Source organism: Ovis canadensis, chromosome 1 (genome assembly GCF_042477335.2).
Source record: "Ovis canadensis isolate MfBH-ARS-UI-01 breed Bighorn chromosome 1, ARS-UI_OviCan_v2, whole genome shotgun sequence".
NCBI classification, from domain to species: Eukaryota; Metazoa; Chordata; class Mammalia; order Artiodactyla; family Bovidae; genus Ovis; species Ovis canadensis.
Genome location: NC_091245.1, coordinates 270,142,979 through 270,162,426, shown reverse-complemented (window position 1 = coordinate 270,162,426; position 19,448 = coordinate 270,142,979). Strand labels below are relative to the sequence as shown.

Here is a 19,448-nt window from a genome sequence, read left to right as displayed (position 1 = left end):
TCTGATTTTTCTAAGACGGAGATTTTTAATTTTCAGAATATCCAGGAATCATTTTGAAAATCCTTGAAAGCCTTCTCTCCGGGGTGGGGGTGGGGGGGAAATGCATGTATGCACCCACACACCCAGCTTCTTGTACAGTTGCAGTTTTAGGGCTGCTGAAGCTCCTTTATGGAACTTCTGAGGATCCCATGGACCCGCTCTCCCCCAAGGCAAGAATCTGTGAATCTGGAACTTTGCCTTGACCGTGGAGGGCCAGCCTCGCATGGTGCTGCACGTTATAGATAACTAGAAAATGAGGAAATAATGAACGCATGAGTTAGACATTCTTCTTGCTCCCTGGGATTGTGCTGTTTTGGTTACACCTGCTTTTATTGTATCCAGGGCCTGGTTTGCATAATTAGGAAAGGAGATCCCATTCAAACTACTGGTCTAGACCTTTAAGAGGTACACACACAGGTATACACACAGATGGTCCCTTGCAAAGGAAGAGGGCTTATTTTGTCACTGAAGGGGCAACCTCCTCTCTAGAGACTGCCTGGCCCCCTGGCTACAGACCTACAATTTGAATTCCCAACCAGCCCAGCAAGGCCGAATGGTTCTCCCACCATCCATTAGGACCGGGCTTAACTTCTTGGTGGAAATTTCTGGTTATGCTGACCTCCATGGCAACTTTAATCTCTCCCGCTTTCCAAATAGGACCCTTCTCAACCCCTCTATAAGATGAAATTCCTTCCTCACTTACCTGCTGTGGACGACTTCCCAGACATAATATTTACCCTGCCACAATCAGGGTGATTGTACATTTGGGTAATGTTCGTTACTGAAGGATTTTCATTCTTAAGGTATTTGACTATATTCGCAGGACAGGATGGGGAGACTGCCTTTCAGACGAGTGAAAGACTGGCTGAAGCAAAGGTACATGCAGGAAAGGATAGTGTACCGGTATTCTAAACACAGCAAGAGGTGTCTTTATGGAGTGGTTATTACTAAGAAATGGTCTGGATGACTCACGATATTATCGGATATTATCGGATCCCAGTCCTTCTCTGTTTTATCACAGACTCATGTAATAGGGGGAGGAAAATTCATCTGACAATCCCAGCGTTGTTTCGTGGATAACATTCAAGATAATGAGTTGGCAGTCAGACCTCCTGGAGAGAATACAAGGAAAAGACATGGGTTGTATTAAAATCACCTCTCCCATTACCACCCCCATCCCCTGGGTGTTTTTGGATTGCAATAGATCTACCTTTTAAAATGATAATATATACACTGAAATCTGTTTTCAGACTTCCAGGTGGGCAAACACGGATAGGAAAAGACTCAGCCTCTGATACATGCAGCCTCAGACAGCCCAAGCAAATAATGCCTTTTGATGGCATGTGGAAAGCTGGTATCTATGATCTGACGCAGGGTTCGTCTCTAGAGATCAGTTTTCTCATTCTGTTTCACATTTGCCCATGAAAGAGTAACATTTCCTCAAAGCAAGTTGCTGCCCACCACCCAGCAGTTCCTGTCCCACTTGGTGTCGTGGCAAAGACCAAGGAGGAGAGCTTTCTTGAAAAATGCCTGTGGCTGGAAAACGTAGCTTCGTGATTGATCTCTTTCATGGTTTTCTTGCTGATTTTATGAAGTGCCAGGTATTGTTGATGATGTTAGACAGCTTTTTTAAGTTGAGGTTATTTGTATGAACAATATTTAAGAGTTGATGGGCAGAAGCTGGACTCTGTCCACCACTCCCACCCTCCCCCACCGCCCATCCTGCCCCTGCAAACTCCTTCCTTGCCAGCCCACTTGCTTTAGGTTGAAGCAGCTCTTTTTGGTGGGGACAGAAGACTATCAGTCAGAAAGCGCTTCCGAGAGAAATAATGGTTGAGTGATTTTTAGAGCTTCCTGTTTCAGCAGCAAGCATTATAGACATAAACAGTGATCCAGCCAATGGCTTCAGTGCTGCACTGGTTCTAATAAATCAGTTTTGTATTTTTTTTCGTGCTGGTTGGCGAGGGGCGAGAGAGGGTGGAGAGGACTGGTCATGGAAGAGTGTATTCTGTTTCCTCTTCTTTATTATTTTTAAAGAAAAATGACTTGCTGAAAAGAGAGATGGTATACAGCCTGATGAGTGTTTTCTTACTGTTGGTGATTATAAAACATTGTCAGATCAGAAAGGGGTTGTTTAGGAATAACCATGTACTGTTAGTATGGAAGGGTTATGTAGTTTTGAAGGATCTATTGGACTTTCAGTCACAAGGGGTGTGTGTGTGTGTATGTTTATGTGTGTGTGTGTGTGTATGCTCTGTGTGTGTGTGTGTGTGTGTGTGTGTGTGTGTGTGTGTGTGTGTATCCTTCCACTGAAAGGACTTCCTGGACCAAATTATCTTTGAGGACTAAATCTATACTAATAACATCTCATCTGAAGCCCCCCGAAAGCAATTAACAGAAATTAATAAGTGAGCAGTGTAGCTTTAATGAGTTGCCTATGAATGAATACTTTCAAAGGTTTCTGGTTTTATCAATTTGGTCTCAGGGTGTGGGGGATGGATTGCTGCTCTTTAAGATTTTTATGTTTATGAACATGCATTAGTGGACTTCCAGCAACACTTACCCTCTGTCACTGGTCCTGATGCGAGTACCGTATTCGACAGAGATGTATTATTTAGTCCACGTTGAGAACAAAGCTTTCCCTGGCATTCCTGTTGTTGGCACTAATTTGAGATTCTAGCACATTCCAGTCTCTATTAGGCTATATCAGGCAGTGAATCCCATTTAGAAACTCTATTTTGTCACTGAACTTCCTCCATCGCCAAGGGTTTCAGATTGCTGAAGACCCCAAAATCGTAAGGTGATCCCAGCAACCTCCTTCAGTAGACCCTGTGGCCATCCTGTGCGTGGACTCAATGTGTTTCCTCTGGTTTCCTTGGTGAGGAAGCTTTCATGTAGGAGCCACTTACACTGTTTTTATTGAAGATGGAAGTACATTTCCTGTCTTTTTCTCAACTTGAGTGAATCCCTACTTTTACTGTGAGATTTCAGAGCATCATTAAGGACGTCAGTTCAGTTCAGTCGCTCAGTCGTGTCCGACTTTTGGCAACCCCTTGGACTGCAATACGTCAGGCTTCCTTACCCATCACCATCTCCCAGAGCTTGCTCAAACTCATGTCCATCAAGTCGGTGATGCCATCCAACCATCTCATCCTCTGCAATCCCCTTCTCCTCCCGTCTTCAGTCTTTCCCAGCATCAGGGTCTTTTCCAATGAGTAAGTTCTTCTTCACATCACGTGGCCAAAGTATTGGAGTTTCAGCTTCAGCATCAGTCCTTCCAATGAATATTCAGGACTGATTTCCTTTAGGATGGACTGGTTGGATCTCCTGCCGTCCAAGGGACTCTCAAGAGTCTTCTCCAACACCACAATTCAAAAGAATGCAGGCGCAGCCTAGGCCTCAGAGCTGTGCCTCCTCCACCCCCAGCCCCACCCCCAGCCTCCCATCAAGGACTCTCCTGGGTCTGGTGAATGGGAGGTCTGGCCAGCACCCTCCTGCTGGTGGTGTGTGGCCTTAACTGAGTCACCGTATGCAAACAAAGGAGACTTCCTTGGTGCAAACAAAGGCAGTGCACAGGAATATGGGCGTTTGAGCACAGTTGGTGATCTGTGTGCTTATCAGATCTCAGCGGAGGAGGCAAGGTGGGATGGGCCTGTTTGGAGGTGGAAGTGCTCCAGGTTGCTCCAGGCATTGATTTGGGGTTTTTAGAGATGTTTTTCCTTGATTCCATTTGAAATCACTGTACAGCGTATAGTCACTGTCTGTCTGTCTATAACAAATAAGAAACAGTTTAAACTCGTATCCTAACACAGCTTTCACCTCTTTAAATGGTGTGTTTCCAGTACCTACGACCCAGGGTCAGTCCAGACATTTTTCTGCTTTCCCCATCTTGTTTGAAACCTCAGGGCTGGTTAGAGCTGATAGATCTTATCTGTGTATCTGCTTATCAATTTTCATGGTGGTCTCCCACAGTGGGTCCCCACATTTGGCAATATCTTCAAATATTTTTGGTTGTGTCCCGCCCCCAGGTGGGAGAGCAGAGGCCATTCCACAGTGCATAGGACAGCCCTACCATGCAGAACATTAGTCACGCCGTTGAGACTGAGAAACCCTGGGCTGGCCTTTCACACTGATTATGATCAGTGGTAAAATGTCTCCTCTTTTTTTTCCTAGCACTTTCTGCCTCTTTACAAAATTTATGAAAAACTTAAATCAGAAAGTTCGCACAGAATTTTAAAAAGTACAGGACATCACTAAATATGAAAGTCTTTTTCTAAATATCAAAATATACTAGAGTTCTGTATACACAGAACTGCACCATTTCCGCATCTCCTGGGTTGGGGTTGTGTGTGGCTGCCGGAAAAAGAGACTGCAGGTGGAAGGGGGTCTCTCCATTGTAGGTGGAGGAGGGAGGCAGGAAAATCTCTTCCTGGAGAACTGCCCCCCTCCTTTCAGTCTCTCTCTTAGAAATGTCACGCAGGTGCAGGTCCATGGGGACCGTCAAAAGCAGTGAAAGTGCACAGCTGGCTTCTCAGTGCCTGTCCCTATCCATCAGGCACCAGTCGGGGCCCAGAGATCCACTCATCCAGGAACATGAATTGATGTGAGTGCGCAGTGTCCGCCTGAGCTACAAGGCGCTAAAAGCAAGGTCCTGGTGTGCGTCGCTGACCGATACCTTACAGAGACCAAAAAGGAGTCGGTTTGCACACCTTGGGGAGATGCAGGGACGGATGGAGGCTGACTTGCCATCCATCCCTGGGAAGCCTTGGTTACCTGCCAGAAGGCTATCTTCGCAGGGACCACAGACAGACAGAGATCTGGGTTCTTCCAGAGCTTTCTCCCACCAGCTCCGTGTTGGTTCTGCCATCACTTGTTTGCTACAAGAAGATTCAGCGAAAGATGGCTTAAAAAGAGGTCTGGGAAAAAAAGAAAAGAGTCCTCTGGCATTCTCACTGAATCATGGTGGTGTCTCCTACAGGTGGAATTTTCTCTTTTTTAAAAATTTCTTTTTAACTGGAGGATAATTGCTGTCCAACATTGTATTGGTTTCTGCTGTGCAACCATGAGAACTGGCCGTCAGTATACATATGTCCCCTCTGTCTTGAGCCTCCCTCCCACCCACTTCCCCTACCCCTCTAGCTTTTCCCAGAGCATGGGGTTGAGCTCCTTGTGTTATACAGCAGCTTCCTGCTAGCGACCTATCTCATGCCTGGTAATGCATATGTTTCAGCGCTACCATCTCAGTCTGTGGCACCCTCTCCTTCCCCCGCTGTGTCCACAAGGGCGTTCTTTATGTCTTCATCTCTATTCCTGCCCTGCGAATAGGATCATCAAGGACCATTTTTCTCAATTCCATGTATATGTGTTCACGCACACTGTTTTTCTGACTTGACTTCACTCCATGTAGCAGGCTCTAGGTTCATCCATATAGGAGGAATTTCTTGAATATGCTTTGCTGTGACTGCGGACTCTGGTTGGTTGGTTGCGTGGACTCTGCCTGGGGACCTCACTCTGACCTTGCCTGCCCCATCCGCTTCCTGTGCGTTTCCCTCAGTAAAGTCATCAGCTCCCACATCCGGCGTGCAGGTCGGCTGTGTGTCACACCCTCAGACTGGTTAACTCTCCACGTGGGAGTTCCTGGGCGGCTGCAGGTGTGAAGGACCAGCTATGGCAGGCAGGCACACGTGGGGGCATGGTGATGCTGAGACCCCAGCACCTGGGAAAGGATGAACGTGGGCCCCAGAGTCCCCAAGAGACTGCCTTCCAAGAATTTTCAAAACACAGGAGATTCCACCCTGAACTAGAGAAGCCCTGTGTGATATCAGTGGACCGGTGCCTGATACAGAGTGGGGACTTATTAAATTAAATATCCAAATGAGTGACCACCCCAGGCAATAGAGCCTCGTGCTTACTGCATGGGCGGTCCTAGATTCGCCGCTGGCAGTACAGCGTCTCATCCTGGGCACCAGTAATGTTTCAGGTTGATTTTTCTGTGTGGGGGCCATGCTCTGCATTTGGGGATGGTTAGCGGCATCTCTGGCCTCTATCCAGTAGCCTGGAGCATTCTCCCTCCAGTCCTGGGTGCTCACAACAAGAAATGTCAGCAGAATTTGCCAAATGTCCCTCCCTGGGGGAGAGGTGGAGGCAAAAAGCACTGGCTCAGAGCTGTGTGTCTGTGGGCAAGTTCCTTGACCTATCTGAGCCCAATTCAAATGTTGTCCAAAGGGGATGGAGTGCAGTGAAGATTGCCTGAAATAATACAGTCTTTAGGGGTTACTACTTGTCGTGGCAAGGTCCGTTGCTATGACCCTAATTCTGCAGAGTCGCTGATGGCAGCTCTGTGAGCTCCTAACAAATAATACGACCGGCACCTGCTTTTTTTATTTGTTTAAGTGAATGACTTTCCTCTGAGACATCAGGCCCTTATCGTGATCCTTTGGCCCCCGTAGAGCTGGCTCTCAGGTCACGAAAGAGTTATGCGTAGCAGGCATGACAATTTCAGATCAGCAATGGAAGGGACGAAATTAAATATGTACTGTAATCCGAGGCAGTTTTTCATGGGAAAAGAAGTCCTCTCAACTCCTTTGTCCAGACATTAACGGCATGCAAATATTTATGATTCATACATGCCCCTTTAGTTCCCGATCATATTTTAACAATAAACACTGCCATTTTCACAGTGAGGCAGAATAATCCCTTTGTCCTGTCGCCGGCTCTCCAGGCTGGCACCCGGCGGCATCGCATTCTTCCTGCTAGGTAATTGCTGACTCCACCCAAGTGGAAGGGGGTTTATAGTTGCTCCACAGTGGCACCTTGGACCACGCACTTCAGGACCTCCTGGCTGTTCCCCTGCAGGCCATCTTAAGGTTGCATCTCAGCATGTTGAGAAAACACAAGCCAACATCCACGCGTGTTTTTCTTTTTTGGCCACATCTTAGCAGAGAATCGATATACCTGGCTGTTGGCTTGAAGAGGTGTCTTGCATTCTTCCAAAATCCATGGACTCAAGAGGCCCCCACAGCCATCATGTCCCAATTGATAGTCCTCCGTTTCCTGATAACTATGCATGCATCTGTTTGTGCCGATCCTGCGGCTCTTTGGAAGGTAGTGTGACAAAGTACCAGCAGGTGGCCTGCTTGCTGGACTCACGTAGATGTGCTGGCCTCACTCTCCCCATCTGTACAGTAGGTATACCAGCGCCCTTCATATACACCACAAAAGGTTTTTAGAGTGATTCAAAGATGATGTGTGTGTAACAAGACTTAGGAAGAAAGAGGTATGACTCACCTCCATGTCATCCTTCTTTCTACAGGAGACTCTCTAAGGGAGGGGAGCAGAGACTGGGCAGGTGTTAGCCCATGTCCCCCTGAATCAGCAAGGCAAGAACGATACCATTTCCACTTTCCACTCCTCATTGGCAAGGAATTTATGTTCCTTTATCTTCCAAGGAAGCTTGTAAAATGAGAATGCCTGTCAGACACAGCAGAAATTTCATTAATATTCATAAATAACAGGAATAATAATAATAATATAATCATCCCAGGCATTTGCTGTATTTATCTGTACATAAACATAGGAATAATAATAATAATATAGTCATCTCAGGTATAGCCATACCCTGTGATCGACCTGATGTTCTCTGTTTTCACTGGTGAATTTTTCACAGGCTTTGGACTGTCTTTGATCAAAGAAGTCTAGCGCCCACGGCTACTTTATTAGAACTGTCCTCCACCCACAGAGGTCATTCCATGAGGGTATTTCATTCATTCATTGATCAGATGAACAGTGTGCCTCTGCCATGTGCCGGGCATTGGGCTAGCCCCGGGGACACAAAGGTCAGCCAGAAAGAAGCCACAGCCTGCAGGGGTCAGTGAGGGGGGTCCCCCAGCTAACAGATGTTGCTGTTCTGAGGGGCCAGTGCCAGGGTGAAAGGACAGGAGTGACCGAGGCAAAATGCACCACCAGGTGCCCCACCCACTACAAGCTCGGGGGTCTTTCCGGACCACTTGTCATCTCAGTGGAGACATCTCAGCATGACGAGGTGGCTGTCCAGGTGAAGGCATCAGGAAGGATGTCCAAGCAGAGAAAACTCAGTGGGAGAGGAGCCAGCAGAGAGGGCCTTGACATCCCATGCTGGGAATCTGGTCTGATCCCAGCAAAACAGAGGTTTTAATCAGGGAATTGACATCACCATATACAAATGGTGTGAAGAGGCTGGGGCTGCAGGCTAAAGAGTAGACAGGGCTTTGGGAGCGTAGCTGGGAGCTCAGAGGTGGGATCCAAGGTTGTTTTGGGGTTGAATTTGCAGGTGCTGAACCCGCGGATACAGAGGTAAATGTCACTGTTTCTAGAAATCAGTTCCCTGTAGGCCCCACCTACCAGGCCCTGCAGTCTTGCCTGGAGCTTTCCTCTTCTTCCTGCTCAGCCTCTGTCCCCCCGCCTGCCCTCCTAGCCTCCTGCAGCAGAGCTGTGGGTGCCAACAGGCGGGCAAGCAGGCCCTGAGGACCCTGATGCCGATTTCCCTGCAGAATGCCCACCCCTGGGCTTCTCTGTCATGGCGCCAGGTGGCCTTAGGCTCTGTGTTTCAGGCACTGGGCTGTGGGCACCATCGGGTCAGGGCCAGGACTAGGCCAGCCACAGGAGGTCACCGTGGTCAGCTGTCCCGTGTGGCATTTGCCCTGATGGGTGGAGAATAGGGAATTGGAGTGCGCCAACCAGAGGGCTCCCCAGGGTGGAAACACAGAGCAGAAGGCGTGGCCTTGACCTAAAGAAGCTGTGAATTCAAGGCCCTAGGGGTGTTTGGGCTGCAAGGATTAACCTTGGTTGCTCATCTGAGACACGCAGGCACTGGGACACCAAAAGGAAAAAGGAAGATCAGAAAGGGACCGTGATATCTAGCGGGTATGCTGTGCTTAGTCGCTCGGTCTTGTCCGACTCTTGGCGATCCCATGAACTGTAGCCCGCCAGCCTCCTCTGGAAGAAATACAAAAATCATGTGGGAGCATCATGGTTCTTTGGGCTTTGGTTAATGCTTCTCATGAAGAGAAGGACTTGTCCAACTATCCCCTTACTAAAGCAGAGCTCACACCCAGGCCACTGAAAAGGAGAGTCAAACCTTCCAAGTGAAGTCAGACATCATAAAGAACCAGCTGTCAAACTGCAACTTTACAGAATAATTCACTGATCCATTTATCAAACATTTTTCTATTGCCTCAGAACAGAAGATGCAAAGATTAATAAAAGACCGTCCCTGTCCTCAAACAACTCATTTTTCTAGAACAGCTCCAGAGAAAACACTTGGCATGTTTTGGCTTTTCTCCAAGCAAACTGCTGTTTTTCAAATGCTCCATCATATCCAATGCATGCTGATTTTTTCTGGAAAACTTAGTTCTATATTTTAAACACTTGACTTTCAGGCAGCTTTGTGGGGGTTGTCCTTGTGCCAATATCTGGGAGCGCCCTCTGCATTCTTCCTGCATGACTGCAGGAGCTATGGGAAAAGGACAGTTTAAACATGGGCACTTTGCATCCAAGTGGACACACACTGACATCGTCACCTCAGTTCAATTCAGAGAAACCAGGAAATTCTGCACCACTTGAAGAATCTGTCTCCTATTCAGAAATCCCCAAATAAATAATTAAACAGCCCCAGTGTCAAAAATAGTGGTACGTGTTTGGGCAAGGAAATGGTTGAGGAGCAAAAGCATGTATTTTGGCCATTAGCTTGTTCCAGTGGAAAAGTGAAAAACATAAATTAAGATACTTTGTGGAAAACATCCTCGATTCAGATTTCTCCCAAAATCTCTGAGGATTTGTTCGTTTTCATATTTAGTTACTGGGTGATCAAAATTAGACCCGGGCACAAACTACATAGTAAGAGGAGAAATTTTCATGCCGCATCTCACAATCTTCTGGCATTTCCAGAATTTGCAAAGAGCAAAACTTGAGCTTTCCCTGGCTTTCTTCGTTTTCCAAAGTTACGTTTTTTTTTTTTTTTTCTTTTGACTTTTCCTTTCTCACTCTCTTGGTTGCTTAAAGTGTGTGAACTCAACCAGTCTCCCGACAAAGATGCACAGATGAGTGGAAAATGTTGTGATTGCGTTTCCTTAGCTATGTGACCCCTTTCAGCAGACAGTCCTCGGTGCACACAGCCTGCCCTTGCGTGACAAAGGGCAAGTTTCACATCCCAACTGAAACTGGCCCCAAAAAGGAGAAGATGACTCACGGGGTCCAAACCTTCACCAAGGAGAGTGACCGAAACAATGAGCCCAGTGCGGGCGGCTTGGCTGCCCATGAACCAAATGATCACGAGAGTTCAGACGGAGGGAGACACGCCCGTGGCCACAGGAGCTCATTGCCGTGACCTGATGAACTTCTAAGGACCTGCTTCTCACTCTCAGGCCCCAGATAATCTTGAATCACCTTTTCATCTTCTACTTTTCTCCCCACCCTTGCCCTTGGAGGGGGAGCAGGGCGCCCATTTGCAGCAATCCTGAGGTTTCGCCACTTCCAGATGTGGTGAGGAAGTGGCGTGGTGCCCTGGGGCCCTGGCGGAACTGCAGTGTCCAGCCGTGGCTTTATGAGACCACAGCCAGCTGCCCGAGTCCACCAGCCCCGTGGCTGGTAAACGTGGAGCCGGAGAAAGCAGAGACTTGGAGCCTCATCCCTGCCTCACCTTGGAAAGCATGTCGGTGGTAGCCGACGTCCAGGAAGACGCGCCCTGTGACCTTCTTCCCAACTAAATAAAGCACTTAGTTATTTTGTGCTGGCATTTGGATGAACATAGTGGTGTCGAGGGGAACAACACATGCTCTGGGGCTGGGGGGGATGGGGGGAGTGTTTGGCTGGCTTGGTGTCAAGTGGCTCAGCCAGTTGCAATTGTGCCTTACAAAGGTGGCCAGCTGGCAGGGCAGGAGTGACCTTGAACTTGAAGTTCCAGTTGAATGTGCAGTTTTCCTGATGGGTTTTTAGGCCCCATCCTTGCCTGCCTGTTGGTCCTGTGTGCTCCACCTGGGTCTGCTGGAATTTTCTAGAGACAAGAGGATGACCCTGAAGGAGCTCCATTAGCACCACCTGCAAACACTAAGGCTCCGCTCACTGCCCATCATCAGACCTCGATGCTGAATTGCCACCAGCCCCGCCTCACGGGACTGCCTGCAGCTGTGATCTTTGTGGAACTGTGTTTGAATTATCTTTAATGATAATTAAACTGATATTTGTTAATGCCTTATTTCATGTAATTTGCATAACAGCACTGTGAGATGGAAGGACCATGATCACCCCTGTTTTACAGATGATGAAGCCCCTCAGAGAGGCTAAGTCACTTGCCCACGGTCGCACAGCTAGCGAGGGGCAGAGCTGGCATTCGAACCCAGGCAGCCCGCATTGTTAACTACTAGCACCCATGCCTTGGCACTACCACGGGGTTGTGTAATCAAGTTCTCGTCTTGTGCTGCTTCCAGGCTTTATAAGTCAAGACAGCCCTTCTCTCCTTCGTGGTTTCTTCCACCTTCTTAATTCAGTCCTAGTGTGTGCGCTTCTAAATAGAATTCCTCCTGGACCCAACCACTGGCCAGAACTCAGGGTGCTGACTGAGTGAGGTTTGTGGGCAGGAGAAGGCAGGTCTGAGTGTTCCCCTTTCCTTGGCTCCCTCCACTGTGAACCTACACAGGGCCACCTCCGTGACCCTGCAGCTCGTCCCCTCCCGGAGGCCAGAGCCACAGTCTTTCAGCAACACAGCTGGGGGCACCTCGGGTCCCACCATGGGCTGCAAGGAGCCGCCCAGCCTTGCCATGAAAGAACTCAGTCAGGCTACACATGGGAACATCAGTTCTCTCTATGGCAGCCCCGTCTCCCAGCCCCATGTTTGATCCCGAAAAGCCGATTTCAGGGTGGTGGTTATGGAGCTGAACTGTCTTTTCTTTGCTCTCCTCTGCCTTCCTACTAGTCTGCCCACAGCTTGCTGAGAAAAACACTTGAGGCTTTCACTCTCCACACCTACGCACTTAAAATACCAGGCCCATAGGTCATTTTGATGAGGGAATTTGGCTAATAACACATTAGGCCTTGGGTGCATATACCATCACGGCAGGTGCTGGCCAGGAAGGGCTGTGTCCTGGCAGGAATGAGCTGGGGTGTGGCTAGGTGTGATGGGGTGTGGTCAGGGTGTGGCCATGATATAGTCGGGGTGTGGGCAGAGGGCAGAGGGCAGGGGCTCCGAGGGTCTGACGGGGGTCCCCAGGTGTCAAGTTCAGTGCCAGGTCTGCACAGAAGAATACAAGGAAGTAGAAGGCAGAGCTTTCTTAGAGTGGAAAAATGTCACACACACCTGTGAGCCAATGTCATCACTTACTGCTGCTGTCTATGAGGTCATGAGCAGATGTCGTGGTGTTCAAAGCTGTACACAAGGGCTCCGTTGTGAGCCGGAATACCTCCACCTTCATGAGCCATAGTTACTGGGGCCAAAATGCCCCACCTAGTAGCTTTTGCCGGACAGACACTTCTTGACTGCACATAAAATGATGGGCATAAAATAGTAAAATTTTAATTATAATTACAAGCAGTGATTTTGCAAATATTCACTTTGGTTGAATTTCCTTCCCAATTCAGTAGGGCAGTCTCTGTGGTTAACCAGGGGGCTGGCATTAAGTGCCAGGAGCCTAAATTCAGCTCAGGAAGAAAGTAGTTTTGAACTATAACCCAGGCTCTCAATTAGCTGTTGAGTACGGTTTGGAACCATTATTATCCCCAGGACTGTGTTCTCTTTTGAGGGCAGTGGCAGAATATGGTGAAGGGACCACAAGTCTGGATTGCTAGTTCTGGTGCCAGTGAGTTTGAAGGTAGAGCTTGGGGACCTCATGACAATAATATGAAACACAAAGCTGGGAGATCTAGGTTTTCTGTGTATCTAAGCTGTGTGACTTTGGACAAAGCACTCACTCTCTCTGAGTCATAGCTTTGTTGTCTGTTAACCAAAGGCAATGAAATCTGTCTTGTTTATTTCATGAGAGTGCTGGAAGGATCAGATAAAATAGTATATAGGAAAGTGCTTGAAAACTTGTAAGTTCTACACAGTCCTGAAAATGCCAACATTAGGAAGACAGTGATCTATGTTGTCATTTAGGAAATCAAGGATAGGATGATTGTTAACTTGGTCGCTCAGCCATATCCGACTCTTCGCAACACCATGGACTACACAGTTCATGGAGTTCTCCAGGTCAGAATACTGGAGTGGGTAGCCTTTCCCTTCTCCAGGGGATCTTCCCAACCCAGGGATCAAACCCAGGTCTCCTGCACTGCAGATTCTTTACCAGCTGAGCCACCAAGGAAGCCCAAGAATACTGGAGTGGGTAGCTATCCCTTCTCCAGCAGACCGTCCCAACCCAGGAATTGAACCAGGGTCTCTTGCATTGCAGGTGAATTATGGTTAATTCCTTATGGTTAACAACGGGGAAAGGGGCAGAGAGGGAGAAATAAGGAGTTTGTGATTAACAGATACATACTACTGTGTATAAAATAGATAAACAACAGGGACCTACTGACTAGCACAGGAAAATATATTCAATATCCTGTAATAACCTATAATGGAAAAGAATCTGCAGAAGACTATATATATATATATAAATATCTGCGGAAGACTATATATATATATGTATATGAATCACTTGGCTATGCACCTGAAACATACAACATTGTAAAGCAACTATACTTCAATAAAAATTTTTAGAAAACAAAAAATGGGATGGTTATAGGAAGGCCATCTTAGGAGTAAGACTGTTTCCCGTCGGTAGAACCCACAGGTAAAACCTAGAAAACAGTGGTCACTTGCGTGCTGCGACTGGAACCCTTATGACGTTTAGTGTTTGTACTGAGTTGAATGTTGTTATCTTTCAGTCATTCAGTCATGTCTGACTCTTTTGCCACCCCATGGACTGTATCTCATCGGGTTCCTCTGTCCAGGGATTGGCCAGGCAAGAATACTGGAGTGGGTTGCCTTTCCTTCTCCAGGGGATCTTCCCGACCCAGGGGTTGAACCCACATCTCCTGCATTGACAGGTGGATTCTTTACCACTGAGTCACCAGGGAAACCCACTGAGTTGATTAGCATTCCCTAAAAAGTCATGTCCATGAGTAACCTCAGAATGTGACCTTATCTAGAAATAGGGGCTTGCAGATATAGTCCAGTGACGGGAAATACCATACTGGAGTAGGGTATGCCCTAAATCCAATGACGGGTGTCCTTATAAGGAGAGGAAGATTTGAAGACAGAGGACACGGAGGGAGGGAGGCCATGTGAGGAAGGAGACAGAGACTGGAGTGATGCTGCCACAAGCCAAGGAAAGCCAAGGACTGCTAGTAATACCAGAAGCTGGGGCGAGACCAGGAAGAATTCTTTCCTGGTAGGGGACGGCCCACTCGACACCTCCGTTTTGGACTTCTGGCCTCCAGAACTAGGAGACTATACGTTTCAGCTGTTTTAAGCCACCTGCATGCACGCATGCCAAGTTGCTTCAGTCGTGTCCAAGTCTTTGCAACGCTATGAATGGTAGCCCGCCAGGTTCCTCTGCCCATGGGATTCTCCAGGCAAGAATACTGCGGTGGCATTACTGGAGCTGCCATTTCCTCCTCCAGGGGATCCTTCTGACCCAGGGATCAGACCTACTTCTCTCAAATCTCAAATTGGCAAGCGGGTTCTTTCCCACTAGTGCCCCCTGGGAAGCCCTTAAGCCACCTGTGCTGTGCTTTAGTCTCTCAGTCGTGTCCGACTCTTTGAGACCCCATGGACGGTAGCCTGGCAGGCTCCTCTGTTCATGGGGATTCTCCAGGCAAGAATACCGGAGTGGGTTGTCATGCCCTCCTCCGAGGGATCGTCCCAACCTAGGAACCAAACCAGGGTCTCCTGGACTGCAGGCAGGTTCTGAACCAGCTGAGCTACCAGGGAGGCCCTTAAGCCACCTAGTTTGTGATCATTTGTTACAGCAGCCCTAGGAAGGAAAGACCATGTTTTAATGGAATCTGAAATGCTGGCGTTTCAGGCAGCAGGGGAAACACCCTGGGTGTAGGCACACGCCTACCTGTGGAGATGGACAATGGGATTTATCTCAAAGATAAGACCAGAGTGAGCTGTGACACTGTATGTATCCCATGAACGCCTGCGTTTTGCAAACCAGGAAACTGAGATCTGGAGAGGTTAAAGATGTGTGCAGGAACCTAAATGTTCTGTCTTGCAGGGAGAGCTGTGCCTCTCTCTGTCTCTCTCTCTACACACACAGAAACACACACACACCTTTGAATACCAGATGCCAGATGCTGTTTTAATGATTTTACTCATATTAACTCATTTAACTGCCTCCAAAATTCTATGGGCTTCCCAGATAAAACCCACCTGCCAATGCAGGAGCTATAAGAGACACAGATTTGATCCCTGGGTCTGGAAGATCCCTTGGAGGAGGGCACAGTAACCCACTCCAGTATTCTTGCCTGGAAAATCCCATGAATAGACGAGCCTGGCAGGCTACAGTCCATAGGGTCGTACAGAGACAGACACGACTGAAGTGACTTAGCACGCACACAGGTCCAATTCTATAAGGCAGAAGAAGTGATGTGTACCCATCTTCAAGGTAAGGACGCAGGCACAGGGAAGACTAGTGACTTGTTTAAGGTCAGTTAGCCGGAATTCAAACCCAGAGGACGTTCTCTGAACCACTTTGCCAAGAAGAAATGCTTTTATATAACTAATGTATTTATATATTAATATTTTTATTATAAATTATGTTTAAACATTTTTTAAATTATTAAAAACACTGCATGACATGTATGCAGTGAGTACATACTCACATTTCGTGAGTATGTATAAGACACTTAGATGGAAATCCACGTGCGTATTTATGCTCTAAATTGTCATTGAATCTGTCAATTACATATCCTTCTGTCTGGCCAACCCCGTGCCTGCCTATGGAATAATCAAAATAATATTTGAAATGACCAACAATTAGTATTTTCAAAATACAGAGAGAATCATTCCAATTAAGCCTATCCTCAGAAATTCTATCTCTCCTAATCCTTGGAGGTACAAAGAAAGACAAAAATGGGTTCTTTTACTCCTTTTGCCCTGAGCTTATTGAAAGGGAGGACATGGGGGTTTCTAGCTGCCAATCTGCCCCTATGTTCCTGGGCTCTTGACCTAGAAGTAAACACATCTGAATCTCTCTTGATCCTGTGTTATTAATGACCAAACGAAAGCCATGTGACTACCAGACGTGCCACATCTAGACAGCATAGTTGTACTTTCCAGAATGTCAGCAAAGCCAAACTAAAAGGAGTGTTGGAAAAACCGACAACGTGCGCTCAAGCCCTGCCCCTTTCCAGGACGAGGGCTGGAAAGCATACGTTAATTTTGAATTACCCAGCAATATAATCAGGCCATCGCCTCATCCTTCTTTGCTCTCTTTTGTGTTCCAACAGGGAAAAGCTTCACTCTGACCATCACTGTCTTCACAAACCCACCGCAAGTCGCCACCTACCACAGAGCCATCAAAATCACAGTGGATGGACCCCGAGAACCTCGAAGTAAGTGGGCCCCCTTCGGGGCTGGCACCCCCCCATCCCCCGCCCCAGTTGGTACACTCAGGCACCAGGGACCATGTCTTCGAAGCCTTGCGTTCAATCAGCATCATCCATATGTGGCTGAAACCTCTGCCAGAGGGGAAGGTCAGGCCCCTGTAGAGAGAGAGAATTTTACTTTTGACGTTTTCACTTGTCAGAGGCTGTCTCTGGGCTCCAGGCTCTTTTTCGAAGCATCCTTTTAGAGGGCAGAAGGAAATCAGACTGACTCAAGTGCATGTTAGAATCATTTGGGGACAGTACGGGCCTAAGGACCAAATATGTGGTAAAGTTCCATGGAAGACTGGCCAGGCACAGAGGTGGCCCCAAAAAGGCCAGAGGGTCAGAGTGGACCACAAGGGGCTGATTACCATCCATGCTCGTCTTTTATTCATTTGGAGGCTGGAGATGAAGTCTATCCAAATGACCCTTTTCTTTCTGTGCCGCAGATCGAAATTTTATGACAGGATTGTTTAAAATAGAGAATGGGAGGCAGGAGGAATGCCTGGGGGAAAACCAGCAAATATAGAAAGATGGTACCAGAAAAATAGCTCCTGCGAGAAAAGGTTTTTTTAAGAAGGAGTGGGGTTGTTTAGTCTGCAGAAAAATGTCTTCACGGTGACTTAATGACTATCTTTGAGTAAACACAAGAGTAGCACTCTTTTCCAGAACCACACCCTTCCCTTGGATGGAGGCTGGGTTACACTTGCGGATCTGTGGAGCTGCGTGGAGCCCCAGCCCGGCATCTGCATGCCTTCTAACCATGTCAGGCCCCCGCTGGGAAAAATAATATCCTCTGTTCTCAGGGTGGGGGTAAGGGGGTGCAAAACTGGGCTTCCTGCTAGGCCTGGAAGTTGAGAGGCAGGCGTGTCAGGTCGTAAAGCGAAGTGGTTAAGCATTTTGAGTGCTGGGCCAAACAAGTGGAGTGTGGGGCTGAGGTGCTTAACATTTCAGGAAGTTATGGAGCCTCTCTGAACCTCAGTTTCTTCATCTGTAAAATGGGGATGTTAATGAGAGCTTCTCTATAACTTGAAGGAGACAGTGCTGTGTGCCTGGCAGGGAGAATGAAATCAGGAAATGCCAGCGATCTCCAGTTGCGCCTCCCTGCCTGCGTCTCAGGGTGCCCCTGCGCTCCCTGCCCCCTAGTCCAAGAGGACCTGCCCTGTGGTGGTGTTGGTGGCCCCCGGGGCACGGCTGTCTATAGGTCATCCTGTGAGCACTATAACTTGCGGCAGTCTTCCCTGGAGTCCCGGCCACAGCCTCCTGGTACCTTGATCACCCTGGGCGCTGTGTCAGTCAACCACGCCCACCAGGGACCTCCCCTCAGGACAAGCTGTCCGTTCACCACCTCTTTGGTGCCCTTTGCCTGTTTTCTTTCTGACCTTATTTCCCCCACCCTGCAGACTGTTCTCTTTAAGTACCTGGAGATGTTCTGGCCACACCCAGACTCAGGAAACTCCAGGACTTGGTAACCACCCCCGATTCCCATTTCTGTGTGAAAAGAAAACCGCAGGCACAGAACCACACAGTTCTAACCAAACCCAACTTGGGAGCTTTCCAAAGTAGGAACGGCAAATTGAAGACTCCTAGTGACCCTGCATTAAACACGCCAGACACACCACGCAGGCGCCCTGACGTTCCGCAGAGGACCAAAGAGGAAGCAGGCTCAGATTACAGCAGGCGCGGGATGGGGGGCAGGCCGCTGTGAGGTTGAAGGCGGTTGACCTTGAGGATACTTAAACTTCCAGAAAGGCTCACTCAGGAGGCTGTAGAATCCCTTTCTTGAAAAATAGAAGCAGGTGGACTTCCCTGGTGGTGCAGTGGTTAAGACTTCACCTTCCAGCGCAGCAGGTGAGAGTTCCATCCTTGTGCACGGCGCTGAGATCCCACATGCCTTGTGACCAAAACACTGAAACATAAAACAGAAACAATCCTGTAATACATTCAATAAAGACTTAAAAAAAATAAGCACACAAAATTTAAAAAATAAAAATGGAAGCAGGAGGTTAAGAGAAACAAATGATGGTGCATAAAATAAATAAGATACAAGGATTCATAGTTGGAGGAGGGGATGGCAACTCACTCCAGTATTCTTGCCTGGAAAATTCCGTGGATAGAAGAGCCTGGGGGACTACAGTGCATGGCATCACAAGGAGTCGAAAACGACTGAGCGACCAACACACACACGCACACAAGGATATGTAGTACAACAGGGAGCATGACCAATGTTTTATAGTGACTATACGTGGACCATAACCTTTAAAGCTTGTGCATCACTATGTTTTACACCTGAAACTTATAAATATATAATATTGTACATCAGCTATGCAAAGTGAAAGTGAAAGTCACATCTGACTCTTTGTGACCCCATGGTCTATATAGTCCGTGGAATTCTCCAGGCCAGAATGCTGCAGTGGGTAGCCTTTCCCTTCTCCAGGGGATCTTCCCAACCCAGGGATCGAGCCCAGGTCTCCCGCATTGCAGGCAGATTCTTTACCAGCTGAGCCACACAGGAAGCCCAAGAATTCCCTTCTCCAGCAGATCTTTCCAACCCAAGAATCAAACCAGGGTCTCCTGCCTTGCAGGCAGATTCTTTACTGAGCTATCTGCGAAACCCTGTACCTCAGTTTAAAAAAAAAAAAAAAATTAAGTAAAAGTAGAAAAAACAGCCATCTCTGGGAGAGTTCAAAGGCAAACCTACCAGCAGGAAGAAACTTAAATCAGGTGATCCCTCCATATGCCTTCCACTGCCCCTCTTCATTGATGCATAAAAAGGAAAGATTTTGCTGTATAGCCAGTATTTTCCT

At 47.8% G+C, this 19,448-nt stretch overlaps 1 protein-coding gene across 5 annotated transcripts in view; it reads left to right on the top strand.

The window, feature by feature from the left end:
- RUNX1 (RUNX family transcription factor 1) overlaps nt 1–19,448 on the top strand; it is a 267,280-nt gene that overhangs the window by 183,853 nt on the left and 63,979 nt on the right. For all 5 annotated transcript variants that reach the window (XM_069567170.1, XM_069567148.1, XM_069567159.1 and 2 more), the window contains one exon: nt 16,504–16,608. In XM_069567170.1, the coding sequence (XP_069423271.1) occupies nt 16,504–16,608 (105 nt within the window). The remainder of the gene's footprint in view (nt 1–16,503; nt 16,609–19,448) is intronic.